Raw genomic sequence first — 25,810 nt, forward strand, 5'->3', positions numbered from 1 at the left:
CACAGGTGCAGACCAGGTCGAACGATGACTTCTGCCCTCCACATCAAAGGACTGTCCCTGGCATGGCACACAGAGGGTGTGCAAGCCCAGCCCTGAGCACAGCCACATCTTCACAGGGTGAAGCCAAACTGTCCTTTATAAGGGGACCCAGTCTCATCACTTGGCATCCTTTTGTTAAAGCATAAACAGCCCAATGTCAAAGTAGTCAAATCATCATTAATGTACCAAGCCCTAGAATTGCTTATTGAGAAGTCCGAGAGGAAAAGGCAGCTTTAACACTCCCAAGTTAGAACAACAACCAAAAAAAAAAAAAAAAAAACTTTCCAAGTTTATAATTTTTTAATGCCTGTGTTTTAAAACCAGATATTTATTAGTCTTTTAAAATGTCTCAGGGTAACATTTTTAGTTCTGCAACAGTGCTGCTAACATTCCAAGACCAGCTATCGTGCAACTGCCCATAAAAAAATTAAGACTACCAAGGCCATTTTTTCTGTGCTGAAGCTCATGCCAATGAAAACTGCCCTATAGGCATAAACTTGATATTTCTGTTCACCACACATTAACCCAGAGTTCCTCAGGGTGTGACGCCCAGGTGACTTCTGTGATGCAGATTTCTAAAAATCTGGCTGGAAACCTGCATGATTGAACACCCCTACTCATGGCAGGCTGGTACAACCATTGATCGTCTCTGATTTTACCCAATCTGCACTTAGTCTTGGAAGATTAACCCTTTGGCAGCATGAATTTACATTGCTAAACACAAAAGGAGTCCCATCCGCCCACCCGCCCACCCTCCCCCCCACCCCCGCCCCAGACTTGTGAAAAGTGCCTTAATTCCCAGAGTAGGACCCCGGGACTTCAGGAAGTCTGATATGATTCATTACAGGCAAAGACAAGAAGAGGCTGAGATGGGAGCTGGGGGGTGAGACTTACACCCTGGAAGGAATAGAATCACAGACTCCTGAAGCTAAAGAAAACCTTAGTGACCAGCTAGCATAGCCCTTTCCATATAGCCCACAACCAGTTAGTGACAGGAACGCCATCTGGCTTTCTTTCCACTGCCCCAGAATATTTTCAGGTGAGAGAAACAGGGAAAGAAGGAATCTGGCTAGAGAGAAAGAAATTATCATTATATATTAATAAACATAACAGTAAAAGGAGACAAAATATTATGTTATCAAGATAATCCCTAAAATGTTCTGATATGGCTTTACTGTAATTTTTAAATTCTCTCCGGATACTGAGGAGACCATCACAGAAGCTGGAGGTAGCTGGAGACGTCACAGTGCAAGTGTCAAGAAAGGGGAAAGAAAATCATTCACACACCTGGCTGGCCCCCCATGCCCTTGGAAAGTCAGTGGCTATGTATTTACTTCAACATTTGCTTTTGAGCAACTTCTCTGTGTTTGGCATTGTCATTCCCCACACCCCATCCCTCACACTTTTCCAATAGAGAGAAAAGGGTCACAGGGTGGGCACCAGGTGCGGGAGGTCAGCTCGCCCTTCCTTGCATCTGGCAAGGACAGTAAGGAGGGAAGGCATCTGAAGCATTTAAAAATAATTCAAAATATAAGATTCATTAGTTGTAGTTAAAAACCATTGGAAGTATTTAGTTAATTAGCATTATTCAAATTAACCATTTTTCAAGGCCCCTTAAAAATGCGTGGTGAAACATGCGAGACTTACAGAAAGAATAGTATGTGCAAACTACACTTGAAGCCCCAAAGGGCTCTGGTTGTAAAATTTGTACTCTTAATAAAATCCCTTTAATTTAAAAACTTAAAAAAAAAAAAGAGAGAGAGAGAGAGAGAGGAGGCAGAGAGGGCTGGGGAAAGAGCAGGAGCCAGGGGCAGAGGAGAGCCACTGGACGAAGAGATACATCCTTCCACATTAACTGCTGCTTGAAACATCTAGCCTGAGACCCAGGAATATGAAAAAAAGGGGTAGCCAGTGGCAGAAGAGGAAAAATTGCTTCCAAAAACATAAGATTGGGTTACTTGTGCTCCTGCTACCCACGTGGTGTTTTAGGTGAACATCTAGGGATTTACAAAAACACATTTTCCACATCATCCCTTTGCCACAAAGGAGGCATCTTTACAATTCAGAACATCTGTCCAAAGAGGAAGGTATACAAAATACACCAGATGACGTTGTACATCTGCCCCCCCTCCCTCCCCCCTGCACATTCAGAATCACAGAGACAGATTTACAAGGGAACATTTCAAAACGTTAAAACCACATACGTTGTAGGTGCGCTCGACCAAATTACCTTTGTCTCCGGCGCTGAAGTTCTCATCCCAGAGAGTGAAACTCATCCTGCCTCTACACTGAAATAAGCAAACTACATCAATGAAACATAACCAGGAAGAGAAAAGGAATATAGCTCCCACCATTAATACTAAAACTAGTCAATAATTATCTAGGCGTTATCAGTCATGTTTTCTGGGCATCCTGGTTGGCCTCTAAGTAAAGAGAAGGACCCTGTGAGCACAGCTTGAGAATGCTGCGGTTTCTCTATAAGGACTATTATCTTAGGCGGCATGTGTGAAGAATGGGGTGGATACAGCATGCAATCCACGTGTTTACTCTTTCAACATTCTACCCACTTCTGGAGAATCATTGCTCATCCTAATCATTCAAAAGCCCCACGAGGGCAGCAGGAAGTTCCTACTTACGGGCAACTTAGTCCTTGGAAGCCCTAGGAGGAAGATGGGCTCCGTCACAGAGTGCTAACTTATGGCTGTGTGGAGGCCACTGAGTCAGCCAGTTCCCAAAACTCGACAAGCAGGAAGGAATGTGTCACACCTCTCCAAAGTTCAGTAAAGACGAGTGAGGATTACTGCTAATTTTAAAATCTGTCTGATTCTCAGGAAAGGAGAGATGAGAGATACATACCCAATAGATACGATTTGTCTAAATCCTAGTCATTTGGATTGTGACAACTAGAAATCCAAGAAAGCCATGCTATGAACTTTTTATAACACGCTTCATGAACTAGCCATCTTTTCCTGTTTCACAGCATTATACCCCTTTCAAATGTAAGGTTTCAAAACTATCTACTTGCTGAAGGTAGCATGGTGGTTGGTTGAACAGGGAAAAAACAAAAATCTGGGGCAAAATAAACCCTGGAGGACAAATAAACCCTGGATTGGAAGCAGGCAAATCATGTAATGGCTTCATTAATTAAATTAAATAATGCCAGACAGAGCCAAAGGGATAGACTTTCACATGCAAAGAGTACAATATAAATGTTGGAGATGTCCTAGATCTCAATGGATGCGACATGATCTATAGCTGCCCTGTCAACGACGATAGTCACTAGCTACATGTAACTATTTCAATTGAGCATTATTAAAGTAAATGAAATTAAAAATTCAGGTCCTCATTTGCACGAGTCACGTTCATTCCAGCACTCAACAGCTACAAGGACCCGGGGCTACCGAAGTGCCATTGGACAGCACAGATTATAGAACGTTCTCATCACTGCAGAAAGTTCCATCGGAGAGCTCAGGTTCCAGAGTTGATCAGGGACTTCAAAGTGAGCACAGATATAGAACAGAAGCTAAAATAAAAGGTTGTGCTCCATAAAGGTGCATAATAGGGAGTGGCATAGTCGAGCCATAAAAAACGTTTATTCTTGCTTTGGCCCAATCCTATTTAGGAAGACAAACTTTCAGAAAACAGGCAGGGCAGTACTGAGGTTAAGTAGCCAAGTTACGGGAAAGCTCACACTGAAATCCTTCCTCCTACCTGAAAAGGCACAGATGGAAGTGTGTACAGTGTGTGCGTGTGTGTATGTGTGAACACCCTCTGGGGAATTCAAAGCATGACCTTACACAGAGAAATGCTACCTGTGGGACGTGTCAAAATGGTGTGGATACCCCAGAGTAGTGATATTAAGGTAAGGACTTTTAAAAAACCAGGAAGTCAAAACTACCTGCCACCATTTGATCTGACCTCACGGCAGATTGCTATAGGAAGGGTCATTCTTAAACAGAATAGAGCAACTAGACATTTTCTATCTTTACAAGGTTAGATGGTCAAAGAAATTTTCGCCACTGAAATTTACTCAGGATGGCAATGGTGATCCAACTGTCGTCACTGGGTCTGTTTTTGGAAGGTCTCCTGCCTACGATATTTAAATTATGTTATATCTTGTGAGCGGGAGGGCTTGATAACATCCCAAGGTCATTCTCTGTGCTGGAACATTGATATCCTAGTAAATATCTTAGTTTTCCAGCGAAGCACAAACACCAATTTAAAAAACACTCTTTGATTTCACCCTCTTCTTTTTTTTTTTTTCCTTTGTTACTGCTCACATTTGATGATGTGTGTGTCCACACGCTCACACGTGTAGGGTGGTCACATGGTTATAACAGCCGTACAGACCTGAGGCTCCGGAAACTATATATTCAGAGTGAGTTTACATTTTTAAAAGTATAATGAACTCTAATTAGTACACTTGTAACATCAGTAAGAGGGCTGGTATATACACATGGTGATTATGAAACTTCAAAACTCTATGTTAATTATCATGTTGAATTAACTCTCTAAGAATGCAACTTAAATTCTTTTTTTCAGTGTAGATGACATCTTTGTCAAAACCAGAAAACACTCACTGGTATACTTACTCCTTGTGGACTCTGATACTATTGCTGTTAACTAAAATTCAGATATATTAGAATCAGAGTGACTTGAGCGTATTAAGCCATTTACCAACACAGTCACATTGAACACATTGCATTTGGTCAGCTATGACCACGCATCCAGGATTTTATGGCAGGTGGTATTTTGAAAATAGGGGGACACGATCATATTGATTAGATCATGTGCCTAAACACTTCTAATCCCATATTTATTTCCAAAAATTACTTTTAGGCATACTAGCAATACACGAATGCATTTTCTTAGAAAGCCTTATGCAGCATTATACGGAAGGCTAAAGCTCCTTTCACCCAACTCAGTTCATATCCCCTCCCCCTCCTCAGAGGAAACCACTGTTATCAGATGATGTGTACTAGATCTTTTCATCATTTTTCAAGTGCTCACACATAACCAAGAAAGCATTCATAGGGACATTTGATGCAACTTTGTTCATAGCAACAATAGAAAAGTTGGATAACTAAATATCCAACAACTAGGAAATAACCAAATTAACTGTGACTTAAGAGAATGTGGTAAGTCCATATTAAATAATTGGTAGTATCTAAAGTGCTTGGAAAATATACAGCACAGAGTGAGCACTATATGTAAAGCATTTGCTATGACCAATATATCGGGGTGTACATATACGTATCTATCTATATGTCTGTATATCCCCTACATACTGAGGGAAAGACAATTTGCATAGAGATACCCACAGTATAAGCCAATTGCTGTTAAACACACACACACACACACTCACATATACATACTGATACCATTTTTCTAGGAGTTCAGATTCTCTTCATGAGACTTCCTCCTCTCTTTTAGGTCATTGAGGACACTTTCAAACACCATCTAGCAAAACAGGAAACAGGTATGTGCGTCTGTCTGCCTTGGGGTGCTTCTCACCTCCCCATCTCAGAAGCTCCGAGGAGGGTTCACTTTGTCCCTGACTCTATGAGTCAACGGTTGACTCAGACATAACCCCTCCACCAAAACAAAGACATGGATCCAAGAGAAGAAGCCGACAAAATTGAATGAGTGTGAACTCTGCTCTGCCGGGTTCTCACTCTTCTGTTTCCATGTGGAAGCTTCTTGTCAGATAAATCTTAATTTATAGCAAAAGAAAGGAATTGTGCTCTACTGAGCAGAGGATCCGAGAGGCAAATTTGAGTCCCGCTCCATCAGTCTCCCAACTGGGCACAGAGAAGATCCCTTAACCCCCCTGCACCAAAGGCTTTGGACGTAGAGTCTTTCATTATTCTTGCATTGCCTAATGGGGGTCCTTTCTTCACAATCATGCATGTCCTTTACAAATGAAGCTTCCTTTGAAGACAGGCGAGAGATCAGATTAAGCCTTTCAATATATATTACTTCTGTTTCCTCTTGGTTCACTAAGGACTAATTCTCAGAGGGCTCCCAGACGTGAACTCTGCTCCAACTACTAAATAAGACTGTAGCGAGGGAACTCACACCACAGAACATTCTTCTGTACTTCCAACCGGGGTTTCTCCCAAAGAGATGCCCCTGTACCATCTGCTCCAGCAACATTCAAATCCATCCCATTAATCATGTCAGTCTTGGGGTTTCCTTTTCTAACCCTGAAGAAATCTTAATTATTCTCCTGGCGCAAAGTGTGCCTGAGTGGACCAACTCAAGGCTCTCTTTGTGAAGAAGCATCGCAGATGCTACACTTAACAAACACAGCACCAAGCACAGTTCCTGGAGCAAAGTAAACTCTCGAGAAACATTTGTTTAACACACACTTTTACAAACATGATGTATAGGGATCTCGTTTGTGCATCAAATTAGTATTTTTCACCAAGCTCTGTACCAGTATGTACACAAGTGCTCGGTTATTTCTTGCTTTTTTTTTTTTTAAAGGACTACATTAGCCTCAAACCACCTGATATTCCCTCAGCTATCATCTGAATTTTGTGCTCATCCTGAAGCAAGTCTTCATTTTGCCAAAATCTCTGGTGATTTAGTCAGTCTACACATTGGATTAACACAGTTCCATGAATCAGGATCCAATTCTAAGTGCCGGTAACAGGAGTCCAATTTATTTCCAGCACTTGAATGTAAGTCTTAAAGTACGTTATGCCAAATTAATGCAGTAAAAATTTAGTAGACTGCCAAATTTATTTTGAGGATTGTAACATAAAAGTCAACACAGAAAAGAGAAGCTTTTGTATAATTTCAGAAACATTATATCTAAAGGTGGTTTCCAAAGGTCCAATGGAAAGATTTTTTAGGGTCACCCATATAAGAGTATTCATATTGTCTACTACTTTCTTTGATAACCAATATGCTAAATGACAGATAACAAAATAAGCAAAAGGTGAAGCTAAGTGGTCAAATGGAGCTGCTTTAGAGCAGTCTGAGCCAGCCCCATCCAGAAGGCACAATGAGGGCTCCTGATGAATGACCAACTCACGCTCCCTTGCCTTAATCCACTGCTTTAGCGTTCACTTGACCTTGAAAGACAAGTCAAATATTGGGAATTGTCTGATTCTTTCCAGAGGTGTCAAGACACTTAAAAAACACTCAGTACTTTGAAAACACCACATTCCAACCACGAACTATGCTGCAGTGCCGGCTTCCTCCAAACCCTCCCAGGAGAGGGCCGCTGACGCCCTGTCTTGGGCAGGCTGAGTGAGTTCTGAATGAAAAGGTAGAAGAACAGTCTTCACTCCCAGGACTGATAGTACTTTAGATGAAATTAGATTAAGTGATCAGTTTAGGGGCACCTGGGTGACTCAGGTCTGCCTTTGGCTCAGGGTGTGATCCTGGGGTCCTAGAATTCAGTCCTGCATCAGGTTCCCCACAGGGAGCCTGCTTTTCCCTCTGCCTATGTCTCTGCCTCTCTCTGTGTGTCTCTCACGAATAAATAAATAAAATCTTTTTTTTTTTTTAAGCGATCAGTTCAGAGTTAGTTTTTGTTCACTCCAGCATGTTTCTAGCTTGATCCCTATTTTGGATTTCTCAGCATTTCCTCAAAATTGAGTAGGAGCTCTTCTTCCTACACCACATCCACCACCATAAAAACCAGGACCTCAGCAACCTAGAGCAGGGCTGGGACCCAACCACAGATCCCAATCTTTCTTGTGGTTTGACTCATGCCTTTGCCTTGTATTTAGAATCAAGGGTCTTATTCCTTGGCTGGAACATTGGAATTTGCTGGGTAAATTTCTTCAATACCACTCTCTACTCCCTCTTCCATCCATACTCAAGAAAATCAGAGCAGGCTGCCTGTTAAATATTCATGGGGTGGGAAATATGTAATATATATGAGGGGAGGAGAGATAGTAGGTATGTGCGTGGTGGTGAGAGAAGCTCAGAAAGGGGAGTTAGGGGAGCAGAAAGAAGAGAAAAGGAAGAAAAAGAAAGCTCTCTAAATCTCTAATAACAGAAAGGCTAGAGAATTCCATTCTGACAAATTGGAAAGATCTTACATGTTTGGATATGACAACAGATATGTGTCTGTGGGTGTGAAAACACAACTATACACATATAGTTGTGTTCCATGATAACATCATCAAAGATACTTACTCAGTACATCTTATAAATCTTACTCAATATTCAATCTACATTTTAATTAGCAATTAGGCTGCCTGATGATGCTGTTTTGTTTCTTTTCTTCAGCAAAATACAATACTGATGTTCTAACGGAACAAGCTTATCCTTTTGATGGTTGTCATTTCTGTCGCTTGCCAAAAGGCAAAAGTTCTGCTGTTTCCTTTGCGAAACCAAAGACTACCACATCATTGTTGTTATGAATTAGTCAAGATTTTTTAAGTGCCACTGCTTTATAAAGTTCTTCCACGGAGATGTCTTTGAAATGAACAGTAGTCCCACAGATAGAAATTATAGAATAGAGGCAGAGGGGAGAAAGACAAATGGGCCAGTTATCATTATCAGCCATAAGTCACCCAAACTATAACTCTTCTGAGTGAAATAAAGTTGGCAGGAGGGGGGGAAAATCTCTGGGACATGCCACAGAATAAGGCACAATCAAGAGCTAGAGCCATCTTTCTCTCTTATTCTAAACATGCCATTCACTGGGCGGGACCAGCTAAATCAATGCTCTGCAAGGTCTGCAACTTTCATGCATTTCTTTAATCATAAAATGATTACATTGAGCAACTTGTTGTGAAATCCAGGCAAATATCTGAGCTTAATTAATTCACTTTCTTTTGAGTTTCATAACTAGTGACCAATCTCACCTATTAATCCAACATGACTGTGGCTGTATCAGGCATCTAGGGTATCCATTCAACAAATATTTATTGTGTGCTTATTATGTAAAAAACAGTGCCAGGTAGTGCACTCAATCTCCCTCTCTCTCTCTCTCTCTCTCTCTCTCTCTCACACACACACACACACACACAGATAGTTTAAGTCCCCATCACTCTCTTATAAGAAGTTTATAAACACAATTGTTTATGAGCTTTTCTCAACCTGAGAGAAGGTTATAAACCAATGGGTATGTAAAGAACTAGAACAGATTTAGAAATGAAATTCCACGGAAGCAAAAGATCAAGCATATTATTCTTGGGAAGTGTAAGATATTTAGGGTAGATTGAGTATGACATATGGGGATGGGGATGTGTGGTCATGGAACACGCTGTGGTAGGAGACAGAGGTAAAAAAGGTAAGGGGCAGAGTGAAGACCGTGAATCTTGCTATGCTCAGAAGTTGCGATCCATCTTATTGGAAATGGAGCACCATGTGGACCTTGAAAGTTGACGATGGCATAAGATTGTGTTTTAGACAAAAGGACAAGTAGCAGTGAGGGAAGCTGAGGGCAGGGAAGAGATGCTAACCGGAGTCTGGGTTGCTGTGATGGCCCAGCTGAAAAGCATGCTGACCATTTTCAAAACTTTTGCTCTGAGTTTCCTAAACAGACTACAGCAAGCTACTCAACAAGACCATCTTCAATCATAACACATAGGAACCAGTATGATGCAGAATCTCACTGCTCAGAGTATGATCTATGGATAAAAGCACCAACCTCAACCAGGAACCTTGTTAGAAACGCAGAATCTCAGTCCCTATCCCAGAAGTGCTGAATCAGAATCTGAATTTTAACAAGATCCCAGAGAAACTGCACTCACGTTACAGCCAGAGAAATACAGATGTAAAGGAAACACCTCTGGGCTTAGAACGATCCGGGCCCTGGTCCTGTCACTCAGTTACTTCTTGAAATTTCCATTGTTTTCTCCATGAAATGAGGAAACTTAGACTGATGGCTGTAAGTTAGATGCGATAACCAGTGTAAAAATGCTTCATGACCTCTGAAGTACGATACTCGATAGATGTAAGCTCATTTTATCATTGTTATCATTTTGTTGCAAAACAAAATCCTATGTGTTATTTATTTGTAATAAGAATCCTTTGAAGCCTAAATATAAAAATGGTAAAAGGGACACATTTGCAGGGAAAACGTCAGAACATTCATCCCCAGAGGTGTCCAGTCTGGCATATTTATTTATTTATTTATTTATTTATTTTGCATATTATTTCCCTTGAACTATATGCTATACCTCCAAGCCTCCCATTCATTCACAAAACCTATATCTTCCTCTTTACTGATACAAATGAGAGGAGAAAGAATGGCTGCATTACGCACTGCTCATTCAACAGGCCCAAGGAGCTTATCCTTACAATATCTTTTCCTGTTGAAATAACCATTATCTTTTTATTTTTTTAGGGATTTTAGTTATTTATCCATGAGGGACACAGAGAGAGAGGCAGAGACACAGGCAGAGGGAGGAGCAGGCTCCCTGTGGGGAGCCTGATGCGGGACTCGATCCCAGGACCCCAGGAACATGCCCTGAGCCAAAGGCAGCCGCTCAACCACTGAGCCACCCAGGCATCCCGATAACCATTATCTTCACCCAAATTCCAGCACTTAACTAGGTTTCTGGGGAAACACGTGGAGATCGTTTAATGTAGAGTAAAAACTCATCTGTCTATATCATCCAGCCTAGAAAGAAAGTGATGACCGACCAGACCAGATGATCTTCAGATTCCTTCAGGTGCTGGCTGCACAGCTCACTGTTTTTAAGACCAAGAATACGCGGCCTACAGTTGCCCATAGGTGTGTTAGCAGGATCACAAGTTTCTATTTCTTCCTCAAGGTTTCCCCTCTAAGTATGGTGCTGCATTGAGCCATAATTAGACTCAAGTCTAGGGAAAAAATAATATTTCTATGTAAGAGTCTTTTTAAAAAACATATGCTATGTAGCACATTGCTACATGTTACTGAGTTTGTTAGAGCCGGCAGGTTTTAATTCAGTAGCTCTGAAGACAGGAGACAGAAACCATTTGGGGTTTACTTATTCATTCTTCTGCTATTTATTAAGTGCCCAAACAGGCCAGACACTGAACCTTTCACAGTGAAAGGCCAGACAAGATGGAGAGGCTCTCTGCTTTCATGGAGAATATAATCTGGAACAGTGGCCTTCAGATGTTTTTATCACAAACCCTGTCAAAAAAACTGTTGGGGCTCCTGGGTGGCACAGTCAGTTAAGCATCAAACTCTTGATTTCGGCTCAGGTCATGATCTCAGGGTCTTGAGATCAAGACCTGTGTTGGACTCTGCTGGGTGTGGAGCCTGCTTGGGATCCTCTCTCTCCCTCTCCCTCTGCCTCTCCCCTCCCCCCCCCTCTCTCTCTCTTAAAAAAAATTACAAAATATGACAGTAAAAAGTAGTAGAAACAAACCTGAATATTTTTCAGCACCCCAATAGATCATCTTCTACAGCCCCTGGCATATGGGCATCCACTTGAGAGACCCCTCTTTTAGAGTAATTCTAGGAGGATGTTTTTCCCCCATAGGAACAATGTTATCTACAGTATATGATTGCTTCCATCACCTCCAGAATCTGAACAAAAGAAATTATATGATTATATGAGAATCAGACTCCGCCTACTTTCTCTTTGTAACTCTTGTCATTTAAATTGTACCTAGAACATAGCAGACATTTAGTACATGACCAAAGAATTGAGAAGGGGAAGAATCAAGAAATGAAGGGAGAGATTTTGTATTTTTTTAAAAAAAAGATGATTTTTACAATAAGAGGAAAAAATAGCTTGTTTGCCGGGGGGGGGGGGGGGCGGGGGAGGGAAATGAATTATCTTGATTATTAAAGTAATCTCTAGCTCACTTCCATTTGGCTGTCTGAAATACCTAACCAATACTCTCATCTCCAGAATCTCTGGGTACAGTTTCACTGGGCACACTCTTTTGTTAACGGGCGATGAATCAATTTTACTCGAAGTGATCACATTGCTTTTAAAATGCACTTACACGCAGGTTCCTGAAAATTATCTACCTGCCTCACCATTCACTGAAAAAGGAAATGGTGATAGACTACACAGTCGCACGGCCTCACGGCTGACACCTACAACCAGTTCCTTTGTTCGAAATCAACTACATTTTCTTTGTGGCAAATGACTCCTACTGATAGTTGGTAATACTAATATTTGTGTCATGTTATCAAAAACATTTCCTAAGAGTCACGGTTGCAGTGTTATCAATAATATATTTATCTGTTACATCAAAGTTTTGGTGTAATAAACTTATCACCATTTCCACTAGCTTCCCCCATGCTCACTGTTGACTTGGACAAAAGGTGCTTTGTAAAGTGTGTCCCCATTAGAAACAGTTCCTTCAGGTGCATACACCAGTGCCAGGTTCTGTGACGAGATTCCTCTGTTGAATTCAGAGCTCCCCCACCAAGTCTATGCCAGGGGGAGAGCCTTGCCCACTCCCAGGGCGACGCAATAAAGGAAGGTGAATGCTCGCTCGCACATAAGAGGCTGCACTATGATGCCCTAATGCTCACAGATATTACAATCTGGTATGTGACAAGCTTTCAGGAATCCCTGGGTCAGGTTCTGGAAGCCCCCTCCGAGGGCTTGGGAATCCTGAGTGTTTAGATTAGGATCACTGCTTACTCTGGGCGGGGATATGCTCTCGCTGAAAAAAGTCTATTTTTGCCTCAGCTTAACCCTGGTGGTCTCCAAAGTTCCACATGTGCAGAGGAGAGGGATTTTCTCAGGAGCCCCTCTCCCCATCAACAAACAATGAGGCTTCTCTCACGGTCTGCAATCTCCAGTGGTCCCTAAGTCCCTAAGGATGGATGGATCGATCAATGGATCGATCTGTCTACCCACCTAGTATGTGCGGCCTACAGAAAAACTACAAAAACTTGGGTAGTAGGTCCTATTATAAAAACAAGGTTATTACTTCAATCTTCTTATAAAAATAAGTCCCCTAAAAAGTAGCTCCTTTGAAAACTAAGGACATGGGGGGCCCACGGAGTTTACAGGGCTTATCAAAAGCCCCATTGCTAGGACTGGAATTTGCCTCCCACGAATGAAATACCGATAACAAAATTCCCATCATATAATCATATCCTTTTGACGTGAGCATCACTGTCACTTTTGCTGAGTGTGTGGACAGGACACCCCTACTTCCACAGGCACCGGGCACTTCCCACCATCCCCAGCAGTGGCTATCGCTTTCAGGCGGTGGGAGAGGAGGGGCTGCCCTTCCTGACATGACCCACAGTGTAAAAGGAGGTGAGTCCCCAGCAGTGACTCTTTCATCACGAGGAGAAATCTGACCCTTCTTTCAGATGTGCAGAAAGGGTGAAAAAGCCCCCCCCCCCTTTTTTTTCTTACCACATATTGGACTTAAATTCCTTCCCAACTAACCCCCCACCCCAAGGGCCCTTGGGAGGCTTCTGGGCCATTATGAAAAGTGTCTGTGCAGCCCCTTCCGTGCCTCAGTGGACAGACAGTGCAGACACAGGCGAACAATAACAGGCGAGCTGCAGACATGCGGCAGGCCCTGCTTACGGGGCATTTTGACAGCGCCTTTTCAACACACCAACATTATTTCTCGGTGCACAAATCCCATGGTCCCTATTAAATTTTCCATAGCCCCCAAACCCCACCACAGCCTTCTGCCCCACCCTGAAGAGCACTCACTCTCTGCTCTGAGGGGCAAACATGTTCTAGAAGGAGCTGACCTCGGGCCACAGCATGTTTCACACTCAACAAACTGCACGGCTGGATGTGCAAGGCATCACAAACCGAACCCCCGACTCGCTTCGAATCTTCTTCTGCACAACCTCCACACAGTGGGGGACTGGAGGAGACAGAGCAGGTTTGGGGGTGGTGGGGGGAGTGGGGCGGAAGGTGAAAGACGCTAAGGAAACCTCCACTCAGACAATCCTGTGAACAATCTTCTGATGGGTTAAGATAAGATGCGCTCGCATTTTCCCGAGGGTCTTATCTCCAGAGCTAGGCCGCACAATCTATGGGAAAGTCTTAGCAATGTGTTCTGGGGTTGGTGGTTACTCTCAAATAGCATGTGCTGTGGTGTTTCCTTGGGGGGAACACATTCCAATTTCTTAATGGGGTGTAATCGGTAACACGTTTGCTTCAGGCCTTATAATGATGATGCCGTTAACTGCGTCCACCAAAAATCCTTTAAAACAGCTGTTTTCAACCAACTTTCGCTGCGAACGTACTTTTTTGTGTGTTTAATGTACTTGGCAAGCCTTTTGAGAAAGCCCTTGCCTACTGTTTTATTTGTTTCCATTTATGAAAACATGCGTTACTGGGAAAATCAGATGCATTTGTAAAGTGATCGAGGAACTCTCCTTGTCATCATCAGCAGTTGGTGAATCACCTCCAGGGAAATCTGCTTTACAGAAACCCCCATGCATATGTTTCACCAATAGCATGATTAGCAGCTCTTCTTTAGGCAAAAAATGTGGAATGAGCAGATTTCTTGAATTATGTGTGCCAAAGCTGAGAGAGAGAGAGAGAGAAAGAGAGACCAGTAGGGCCAGCTGGATGGACAACATTCAGAAGCAAAAGTTTTCCACTAGGGCAGCTCACCCCTGCTACCTGGGAGACTCACACCTAGTTGTAGACCAAGCCCCATTGTCTCTATCATGCATCAGGCCACCGCTCTGAAATGCAAGAGTGATCCCCGATTCAGAGCCTTAGTAAGAACCCCTTTCTTGCTTGTAACATTACCCAGCCAGGAAACAGGCAACATGCACAAATGGAACTTGAAGTCTGGTCTTTGTTTTCTGTCCTCCATCAGTCCACAACCCTTGCTGCCAGGGAGCAGACCAAAAGAAAACCGCCAACCATCATGTGGCGTAAAAGCGGGAGAAGTTTCCTTGCTACTCTATGCCCACTGCACCCCCAAAGTAGACAGGGTGGTGGCTCTCTCGTCAATGTATTAGCTCATGTTGTTACAGGTACTCGTGGCCATCAGGGCATGCAATTAAAAAGCAAGCCAGCAAACGACAAACAGGCTTCTATCACAGACCTCTGTCTGCTAATTTGGTGAGTGCTGCGGCCGGGGGAGTGGGGTCCCCCAACTCCCAGTGCCCTGAGGAGGCCCGTAAGCTGCTTTTCCCCCACTTGGCCTTCCTTATTCTTATCTCCTCATTCTCAGTTATTCCTTGATCCATAATCCCTGGGAAGGCAGATGCCCCAGCAAGCAGAGAAAGCCAGTGCCTTCTATTCCTTCGCCCCTTCCCTGAGTCCTAAACAGGGAAATCTCACAACTTTTCTTGCACTCTGCGTGATGAGTGAATGCCAGCCCCAGTTGGGCAGCAGGAATCCTATTTCCTGGGCCCTCAGAAGATAGAAAATATCACATTTCTATTTCATTCGACCCTTTCACTCTCTCTGCCACGCCTCGCTGCCTTTACAAGTCACCATTTCACTGTGGCAACAAAGCTTACAGGGACTCTAACAGGTGAGGCCTCAAGCAAACCCGGAACAGAGCGGGTCTGGAAAGCAGGCAGAGGACTGCCTGGCTTATCTGCTCCCTATCTCGCCATTTCTTACCACAAGGCCTACGTGATGACAGCCAAGTTGTCCCGAGGCAATGGCTCAGTAATAAGATACACAACAAATAATGGGTTTTTTTGCTGGAAAAATATATACTCAGGTAATTAAATTGTTAACATGATGGATGGCCTTATTTTATATTTGAATTCAAAGTGACTTTCTGTATCATTCAACTAAAATGGCTTGATGTTACAAAAAAGAACAACAACAACAACAACAATAAAAAAAAAACTCACCCAAAACATAACTCCAGAGAAATGGGAATATAGATTTTTGTTCATTTATTTTAAAAACAAGCCTGGGTAGTTTTCGCTGTGCTGGGTTGTAATGTTTACCTAAAAGGCACGAAGCTGGTGTTCCAATTGCATATTCATTATTTTCCATTCCTCATTTCTATGTGCCATATCCTAAAAGGTGAGGCTATGGAAAATTTGCCAATGGCTATGCTTTATTTTATTCAGGAAGAGTAAGAACATATTAGAGAGACCTATTGTTCAGAAGGTTCCAGAAGCAAAACCCTAGTGTCTGAGTTTAAAATGTTAATGGACATCCATTTTGCCCACGTTGAATCCCAAATGACAATATGTTTTGTGCCCAAGGCATGATTCTGACTAAATCAATAAACCACCCTAAGTTTGATAAAAGTTTTACAAAATATCCAGGACATTTAGAGTAATTGTTAACATCTGCTCATTATTCACAGTGTATGCAGGTTTAGACGCCAGATAAATATATTTATTCATCAGCAGCCAGCATGTCACTGCTACCTCAGTGGTGACATAAAACAGTAAGACATCAGAACCTGCCTTAGTCTTGGGTTCAGAGAATACAAATGAACCATTGTGAAGAAAACAGAAAGTTCTGCTTTCTTCATGTTTTAGGCAGAGAGAGAGAGAGACAGGAAAAGGGAAAGAGAGAGAGGGGGGAAGGAGAGAAAAAGAGGAAGGGGCAAGTTTGGGTCAAAAAAAAAAAATCCTGGCAATTTATCTGAACTGAAAACCTGGGGAACATGCAGAACAAATAAGTAAATAAATCTACAAAAGTTTAAATCTTAGGGAAGTCATCTGAAGGCATCGATCCCTGCTGCAACACGAAGAGCATTCCTCTTGTTTATTCTCCAAAACACAATTCAGTTTTGATTTCTTCTCTCATTTCACGATGTAGGAAAGTTACGTCTACACCAGAAGGGTAAAATAGGGCCTCTGAAAATAATACTGGAAAGATTCTCTCTACCACAGTGGAGTTAGTTCTTTGAGAACATTCACCGACTTAGAGCTGGCTTGTCCTCAGCCCAAACCAGCCTCTGATTCGTCGTTTAACAGTGCTAAGAAAATATGAACCCAATCACATTTACACTTATTGGTATACTATGAGGGTGATGGGGATTCTCAAGTGGTTTTATGTGGGGTTTTATTGTTGTTTCCTATAACCTGATGTGTGTGTGTCTGTGTGTGTGCTTGTGTTTTCCAAATGCCCTTCCAGTAGCCTCAATGACTTCTAGAGATGCTAATAGATCTCAAGTTATGTGTTCCTTCAGTGTTTGAAGCTGAGTTGATGATTAACTTTCAACTCCCTTGCATTATCCTCAATCACGACTGTGTAAAATAGACCGAATAAAATTGCCTCAAGGTTTACCCCTTTGGTGAGGGAATAAACCTGACACTATGCCATCAACTTTAACACAATCCACTAACATCAGACCCTAGAAAATGTGAACTTTGCCCACGAAAGGTGCAAAGATTTCCACAGAAAAGGATTACAGTAGAAGAAAGTCACTGGCAAACACCGTGGTTGTATTTTTCTGAAATATAGGTCTGTAAACGTAGTAGCGTGGTTGCGTACGGTCAATGTCACGTGGTGAGCGTTTAATGGAAGTTGTTGAATTGAATATGTAGAACAATACGATGTATTTTATATGTAGTTTCCAGTACAGTCTAAGAGATTAGACGAAAACACTAGATTTCTCTATGGGAACCAGAAGATCAGCAAGTAGAGATGAGAAAATTCACAGAGATGCTATCTAGTTAATTAAAGCTGTAAAAGAAGCAAGAGCCTCTTCATGGATTGTTCTGTTAACTAACCTGTAATTATACTGTCAATTGCATTAACTTCATTGCCCACTAATAGAGTGAGTTTCAAGGGAGGCAGCCAATGTTGAGATGGTTATTTATTTTTATGTCCTAATTAATCAGTACTGACACCAAACCACATCCTTCCTCCTTGCTCATTATTTAAATGACCCATTTATATGGATGAACCTCTTTGCTTTGTGCATTTCATTATCACATTAACATGCTTTCAAAACAAAAAGGGTTGTTTCTGCTTCAGCAAGTTCTTTGAACAAACAGCTACTTGAGCTACTCCTGACAGGCTCTGCAACCCTCCTCTCTCTCTAGGCATTTATATTGGCCAGTTGGGAGTTCGACTAAAATCAAATGATCACCAGTTGGAGGGGAAAAAAAAGAAGAAAAAAACCATGCTGAGTTTTATAGTGCTAGGATAGGAGTTAAGGGCGGGGCGGGGGGGGGGGGGCGGAGGGTAGTTAGCTTAAGAAATGGAAGCAAGAATTCTAACTTTTCATTCAAGGTTGGGAAGCTTTATCTAGCTAGTTGCATCTTTGTGCCTCATATGTGGAAACCTAAAAACAAACTCTACCACTGAGTGAGGTTAAAACCTGTTGGCGTCATCGGATCAAAATATACCTTAAAAGTAACTTCGTGAGTCAGCCTCTAGGACATACTTCCCTTTTAGTGAAAGCTCCCGAAGCCGTGTTAACTATTTTGAATTGCTGTGGCCTTGCCCTTTAATGGAAGGTTCTTTGCTTAGACTACACCTTAGAAGCCAACATCACTAGTCTTAAGCATGTGGACCCTGATACCACCTACAAAACAGTTTTGTGGGGAGCACAGATGCCCTTCTATGGCAGAATAGAAGACTCGTCTTTTCCCCCTGAAAATTTCTCTTCAAAAAGAGGAGCTATGCTATACTCAAATGTTAACAAAATTTCTTTATAAGCTGGGGGGGAAAGCTCAAGGTATTTTTGGAAAAACACATTAGCTAGGAAGAAAAACTGAAATCAAAAGTTGATTTGGATGTTTAAAGATGTCATATAATAGAGTCATTTTTTAAGAAGAGTTAATATTTAACCTGGATTTATTAGCTATCCCTTTGGATATGATCTCACAATTGCAATTGCCCCATAATGAATTGCCCCATAATTTAAAAACAACTCTTAAAAGTTGGGGGACTCAACAAACAAACTGTAGGATTGTTGACATTTTCTTTTTTATACAAAATCATACCATGAAAGTGGAATAAAGCCATATCTCTTGATTCATAAATACCGTAAGCATCCTTTGAGAATGGCCAAAAATCATTTTTTGGGTTTCTGGCTGTATGATGTCAGTTATCCCTCTATATTTGGGGTCCCCTGCAATGGAGCACAGACTGTGCTTGGATACGGTGGTGGTTTTCATATTTCATCCTGCGGAAAACTGTTCAGTTTGGAGAATGTACCAGAACAAACAAAACCATAACTTATGCTCCCTGCTTTCATTTACCTTTGGGGCTTTTCTCACGTTTTCAACAGTTACCAGCCACCTTCCTACGACCGCACCCCCTCTGTGGCCTAGAAATCCGTCTATGCTGAATTCCACTTATGACGAGGAAATCCTTCTGTGTACTTTACCTAAATCCTGCATCCTTCGGTTGAAGCTCATTGCATATTATTCAAACTTCTGTGAACGGGAGTCCAACGTCATTCTCTTTATGAGAAAAGCCCATTATTTAAAAATAGTCAATAAATCACTCTTTATCCTTCATTTCCCCCACTTGAATAAGCCTTGCTCCCCAGGGTTTTCTCCATAATACTCAACCTCCAACTCACTATCAAGACATTACTGAGGTCCTGGGAGAGTTAGACATATATAATGACTAATTAGAACATTACATATAAGACTATAATAATTATTAATTTAAATAGTAAATACCATTACCCTAAAACTTGGCTCATACCTTCCTCTGAGCTCCTCAGGAAATTCTCAGATTTCTCCTCGACTACCTCAGCCTGCTTCAGAAATGCTCAATCCTCTGTGCCAGTGACAGGGAGATCAGTTTATATTTAGAAGTAGGCAAATGTCTGGTATGGAACACATTAAATCCAGGGAAATCTGTTCCCTCGTAACCTAAGCTAAGATTTCGAAAACTAAAAGGCAGGTTAATTAATCCATTTGATCATCCTCGGAGCATCGACAGCAGAAGTGGGCTGTATTTGACCCAAAAAGAGTTTGCTTTATTTATTTTGGGAGGAGATGGCTACTCTGTGTATTTCGTGTCAGGCATTAGATTCTGGATTCAAATTAGTGTCACTCTGAATCCCAGGTATCCAATATGCAGATTTTGAGCATGTGACTATTGCCAGAAGGAGCCACATGCTTCAGGCAAAAACTCAAGAGCTTATATTTATTTCAATAGATTTGTATCTTTAAATTTATTTTTTTTTATTTTTTTTTATTTTTTTATTTTTTTTAATTTTTTTTTTTTTGTATCTTTAAATTTATTGCCTAAGTTTTGGGTATGGGGCTGAAATGTGACCCTTACACTGGACCACAAATGCTTAACCAACCAATCTGGTTTCTTGCATTTTAAGGGGACTGAGCTGATGGAAGACGGTGGAAGGATGAAATGCTGCTTTAGTTTCCCTTCTTGAAACTCATGGTTAGAGTTTGTTGATATCTCCTTATTTTTTGTTTTCTAAAGAAGATGACAAAATCCTACTGTGAGGTCTGCGCTAATCCTAGAAGATGCAGGCAAATCCCGGGTAACTCCCCCCCTTAAGGTCAGATTCAAGCAAACATTAAGGAGGGCCCTAAGGAAGCTCATAAGAGCCGCAAGCTGCATGAGTTGGGGTACAGAGAACAGAGGGGATTTCGGGTGGGGCCTTCTCTACCCAGTGACCGTTCTTGTCATCAGAGTTCCCCACATGAGTCCGCCCGAAGATTGAAGATCTGAATCTGGGTATTGCAGAATGTTTGCAGGCTCCCAGGGAGTGGAAAAAAAGATCTGGATCAAATTATATTCAATTCAGAGGCATGTGGGGCATTCTAATGATTTCCATTACTCCTGTGGTCACCTTGGGTGGTGGAGCTCATTAAGGTTCAATCACAAAAATTAGGACTCAGAGGATGTCAGACCTGAGAAAGGCTAAACATGGACCACCTAAGCTCAGCAAGGTGAAGTGACTTGGACAAGACCTCAGTACCAGGCCATCTTATGACCAACAACAGATATGACCAGTAAACAGGTGGCTAATGTTTGTCCTGTAAATATCTATCCTGGGAGGAGTTAGCTGGAATGAATCCACGGGGTGTTCAAAGAATCCCAGAGAAGAGTTGCCTGGCATGAGCAGTGTGCACTAGTGGAAGCCACCATCAACTTTGCCCTGGGTTCCCAGAGTAGGCTCCCACCTCATTGCCATGTTTCCAATGCTTGCCCTGCAGCCCATGCTCCCTCCACACAGCGGCTGCCTCTTCCCCTGGACTTGCTTCTCACTCAATCCAAACTCTTCGCCATGGCCTTCAAGGACCCACCTCTCTGAGCTCACCACCACTCTTCCCTCCTTCATTCACTCCAGTCTGGAGATGCTGGTCACTGGTTCTTTGAATTAGAAGCTGTTCCTTCTTTGGGATCTGTGCCCTTCCTCGGGCTCTGTGCCCTTCCTCATTTTCCCTTCACCTGGAAGTCTTTTCCGGCTTCTATCCCACAGTTCACTCTGTCATTGCCTCCAGGTCTCTACTCAAATGTCTTCTCTGAGAGAGGTGATACCTGTCCCCTGTCTTGATTATCAACCCTCTGCATGACACCCTCCCCACTTTACTCTCATTGTCATTTCTCTTTGTAGCAGTTATCCTCACCAGGCATTTTATATTGACTCACTTTTGTGTTCATTGTCTTCTCTCTCACTAAAAAACTCCAGGAGGACATGAGGTTTATATAAAATCCAGAACACAGCATGGAACAGATGAGGTGCTCAGTTTATACTTGTCAGATCAATGAATCGACCCTCTAACAGGTGAGAGTCACTGAAGTAACCCTACGGCAGTCCTCAGGTGGGGACCTCAGCCTGAGGAACTGAGGCCCTCTTGCCATTACCTACCATTTCTTAGTTACAGAACCTTCCTTCTTCCCAACCACGGACAATTATGTCTCCTGGAAACACATCACTGAATCTGGGCACATACGCAAGATGGTCCTCGACTTACAATGGTTCAACTTACAATTTTTACACTTTATGACGGTGCAAAAGCGATACACATCCAGTAGAAACCACACTTCTGGTTTTGAATTTTGATCTTTTCCCGAGCTAGCAATATGTGGTACGATGCTCTCTTGCGATTCTGGGTGGTGGCAGTCAACCCCCTGATCACGAGGATAAATAACCAACACACTTACAACCATCCTGTTTTTCACTTTCAGGACAGTATTCAATGAATCACATGAGATATGCAACACTTTATCACAAAAGAGACTTTGCATTAGATGACTATGCCCAACCGTGGGCTGATATAAGTGTCCTGAGCACACTTAAGGTAAGCTAGGCTAGGCCAGGAGGTTCAGTAGGTTAGTGTATGCATTTTCAGCTTACAATATATTCATCTGCTCAATGTTCATCAGGACATAACTTATAAGTCAAGTCATAAGTCCGTATGTATATATATATATTTTTTTTTTATTACTTTTACCATTTATTACTATTACTACTAAATAATATTACTATTATTACTTTTACCATTTATTACTATTTTACCATTTATTACTTATTACTTTTATTTTACCTTTTATTACTTTACCATTAACTGTTTCTTGGGTTTTTGTTTGTTCGGTTAGTGACTTTTTTCCTCCCTTTTAACCCTCCACAGTCTTGGTTTCCTGCATTGTTGGATAGTTATATTACTATGCTTACCTTATCTACTTCTCTATTCAAAAGTTATGCTAAGTTCTGTATTTAAAGATATTTTGAGAGAAAAGAATGCTTTTAGACCAACAGCTTCCAGGAGAGTTTGCAATTTCTACAGAGAGGTGTTTCCTGGGCAAAGATAGCCAAAGACAGGAAGAACTTTCTTGTGACTAAGGTATGGATCACGTGGCAGGGAGTTGTTGTGAGGTCACTGACAAAGTAAAAATGTAGGTCAAGACGTGGCCTGCAAGGGGCAGTAGCAGTAGGCTTGGGGAGACTGAGGGCATGGAGTGGGTAAGCAGGTATGTAGGTATGTAGTTTGTGCTGTAAGCTGTCTTCTCTATACTCACCTGGGACAGAAGGCACTAGAAAAACAGAAAGAAGACAAGCCAGAGCTTGATAGTCTGGGGCACTGGCTCCATCTGGACAGTGAAGAATCTCACAATCTGAAGTTCAGTCAATCATTGACTAGCAAGAGAATCACATCCTCTTGCCCTACTCCTTCCAGAATGTCCTATATGTTCTAACTTTGGTCAAATAGAGCTCGAGCTGTTTGGACAGGGCTCCCAACAGTCTGGGCTTGTATTTCTCCTCATGCCCATTCCTTTTCCTACCACAATACCATGTTGGAACCTGATTGACAAACATCCACCTGGCTCTGAAAAGTGCTTTCCCAGTTTCTCCTTCCTGCTCTAGAAGATGATTATTTTAATAGCTTATTTTTTTTATTTAAAAAAATACTACATATCTCAATCCTAGATAAGATGTGCATATTATCATTGAGATTGGTAGTTTTCAAATCGTGTTCCTGTGGTTCCTCAAAGACCCTCACAGAAAAGATGGGCACAGACATTTGATCTCAAGATTCCTATCTCATTTTCACCATAGTAATTTAGCGGACTTTTATCTATTTTACATAATGGGCTTCTGAGTAAGCAATCATTTAAAGAAATAGTTTTACTATTTTTATCTAAAAGGGTTAAAAAAAAACTTTTAAAGTACAATCACACATGACTCAGAAGATTTGCCACCACCTGGTGGCAGCATACCCAAATTTCAAATACCTACGTTTTTAACAGAATTACATTGAGTCTCTATCCTAAAATTATAAAGAGGTATCAGAAATAACTCAGAAGATTAAATGTAATTATTCAAGAAATGCATTGAAAAGTATACTGTCACTTGTCGAAATGCCATGTGATAATGTTTGAAAGTTAAAGTTCCATAAAATAAATACTTTGTTGTATGGATCTCCTACAACTTACAGAAAATATTTTTATCATGTAGAATCTTAAAACCAACATTGCAGTAAAGCAAAAATAGACTAGCAGGATTCTGTTTTACTGTTTGAACATCAGTGTTATTCATTTTCAAATACATAGGAAAAATTTTATTTCTTCTTCTTAGAGTCACTATGAATACTCAGTTCCTGGATAAATTTTACCTAAGACATTCCGGGTGCTGCTCTCCCTCTCCACCAAAACAAAACAAAGCAAAAAAGTAAAAACACCTTTCGCAAACCTTTATAAATGACTGCACAAAGAGAATAGAAAACAAGTACTACTCCAACCACAAGCACAGTCGTGGAGGGGTGGAGGAAGAAAGAGATTTTTTTTTCCTTTCCAGGCCTCTCAGCTCTCACATAACAGTAATATATTGGTTTTATCCACCCTAACCACGCTAACCTTACTCTGGCCCGATTTGACAATACTCCCTGCTCAGGGAAAATGCCCTTAGCACCCAGGAATAGGTTCCAGTAAGTGAAGCACCTGGAGAGTGAAAGGAAAATGAAACCCAAGCCGTGTCACTCTCAGTGGCTTCTCTGTCCAGACCCGCATCACCCCCCCCTCTGCAGCGGAATGTGTCCCCCCTGACCCTCTTCTCGAGTGAGAAGACTTGAATTCATGGTCCCCTTGCACCTATCTTAGGTTAAGTTGGCAGACAGGACTGGCGGGGGGGGGGGGGGGGGGGAAGGGGGGCGGGGGGGAGCTTGTAACACTCCTAGATCAGTGGAGAACAGAGTGACTGGGAGTGGGAGTGGCAGTGAGCATGCCAAAGAATATTTTTGGTAGCAGGCTGAAGGACACAGAAGGCATGTTTACTTGTCCTGCTCCCTCAACAGCTGCAGGACACTTGCTCCTTAAGAGGCCACAGTGACTGCGTATCAGACGTGGATTTGCCAACAAGGTTGCATCCCTGCAGGTTCTCTGCAGACCATCAGTGGGCACAGGACGTTCTGAGTAAACAGCAGTTTGCCAAATTGGCAGAGTTTGCCCTTGAAACCCATGCCTGGTTCCCTTAAAATGCCTTCTAGCATTGTTTACCAGCTTTTCCCAGAGTCAACTTCACGGAGCAACAGATGACTCGATCCATTAATAAAATAAGAGGCATGTGAGAGTGAGGAAGGGCAGCCAACAAGAATCGACTCAGCACTTTTGAAACTTAAGGGTGTCTTCCTGACATGAGCACGAGAACTGACCTGTGGCACTCCTCATATTTATCGCGTGGAGCAAAATTGATTTTAATCATTTAGAGTATGTGTCACCATTCATTCTTTCAGCATGCTAAGAGCATGTCCTAGCAAAATACTGGCCACTCCAGGGATCTAAACTCTTGCTTAAAACAAGACCCATTGATGACCATTACTTGGCAATTATTGGATGTCACACTGTCATTCCATCTTGGGGATTTGTGTCCCTGTATAAAATGAAACACAGCCCGCTGTGCTCTCTCAACAATTTGGAGCAATATTTAAATTTTCTTGAGTTACACATGCCGTACAGGTACAAAACCAGTTGCATGACGTTGGATATGTTTATCTAACATCTTCAGAAATAGAAAGCTTCAACAAAGCATCCAAACAGACCGAAAAACGCTGAAGCAATGTCAAAGTTGCCAAGAGAGAAAGCAGGTATACTAGTCCACGCTAATTAGTCTTCCAGCTTTGGTTATTATATAACAGGCTACGTTATGACTCCCTGCCTTTGCTCCTGGGCCATTACTGCCTATCTTGAGATCACTCTTGATATTCTTAAGGTAAAGGAACACCAAACCGTAGTCATTTATCTGACAAAAGACCTTGTGTTTTTCTTATTCTATCAATCATTAAACTATAGTAATGTCTTTTTATGTTATTGCTTTGACATTCATTAACACTCACGTCAGAGGAAATCTTTGCAATTAAAAATCCTATTGACTATCTAAAGTTGTTTTTCCTTGGTTTGTAACGACCGACTTTTTTTTTTTTTTTTTTTTTTTTTTTTAATGGCAGCAATAGCACTGAGATGGATTGGGAACAGTTCAACTTAAGGTATCTCTT

The 25,810-nt window shown here is 41.8% G+C and overlaps 1 protein-coding gene across 10 annotated transcripts in view; it reads right to left on the bottom strand.

Annotated features, from left to right (window-relative positions):
- The window catches only part of MECOM (MDS1 and EVI1 complex locus), a 552,464-nt gene that overhangs the window by 179,562 nt on the left and 347,092 nt on the right, over positions 1-25,810 (bottom strand). The window contains exon 1 of one of the 10 annotated variants that reach the window (XM_077880243.1): positions 2,270-2,397. The exons of the other annotated variants lie outside the window; for them this stretch is intronic. Coding sequence (XP_077736369.1) covers positions 2,270-2,296 — 27 coding nt within the window. The 5' untranslated portion in view covers positions 2,297-2,397. Of the gene's footprint in view, positions 1-2,269; positions 2,398-25,810 lie in introns of those variants that run through there. 10 annotated transcript variants of the gene reach the window in all.

The sequence above is a fragment of the Canis aureus genome, chromosome 31 (genome assembly GCF_053574225.1).
Source record: "Canis aureus isolate CA01 chromosome 31, VMU_Caureus_v.1.0, whole genome shotgun sequence".
Taxonomy (NCBI): Eukaryota; Metazoa; Chordata; class Mammalia; order Carnivora; family Canidae; genus Canis; species Canis aureus.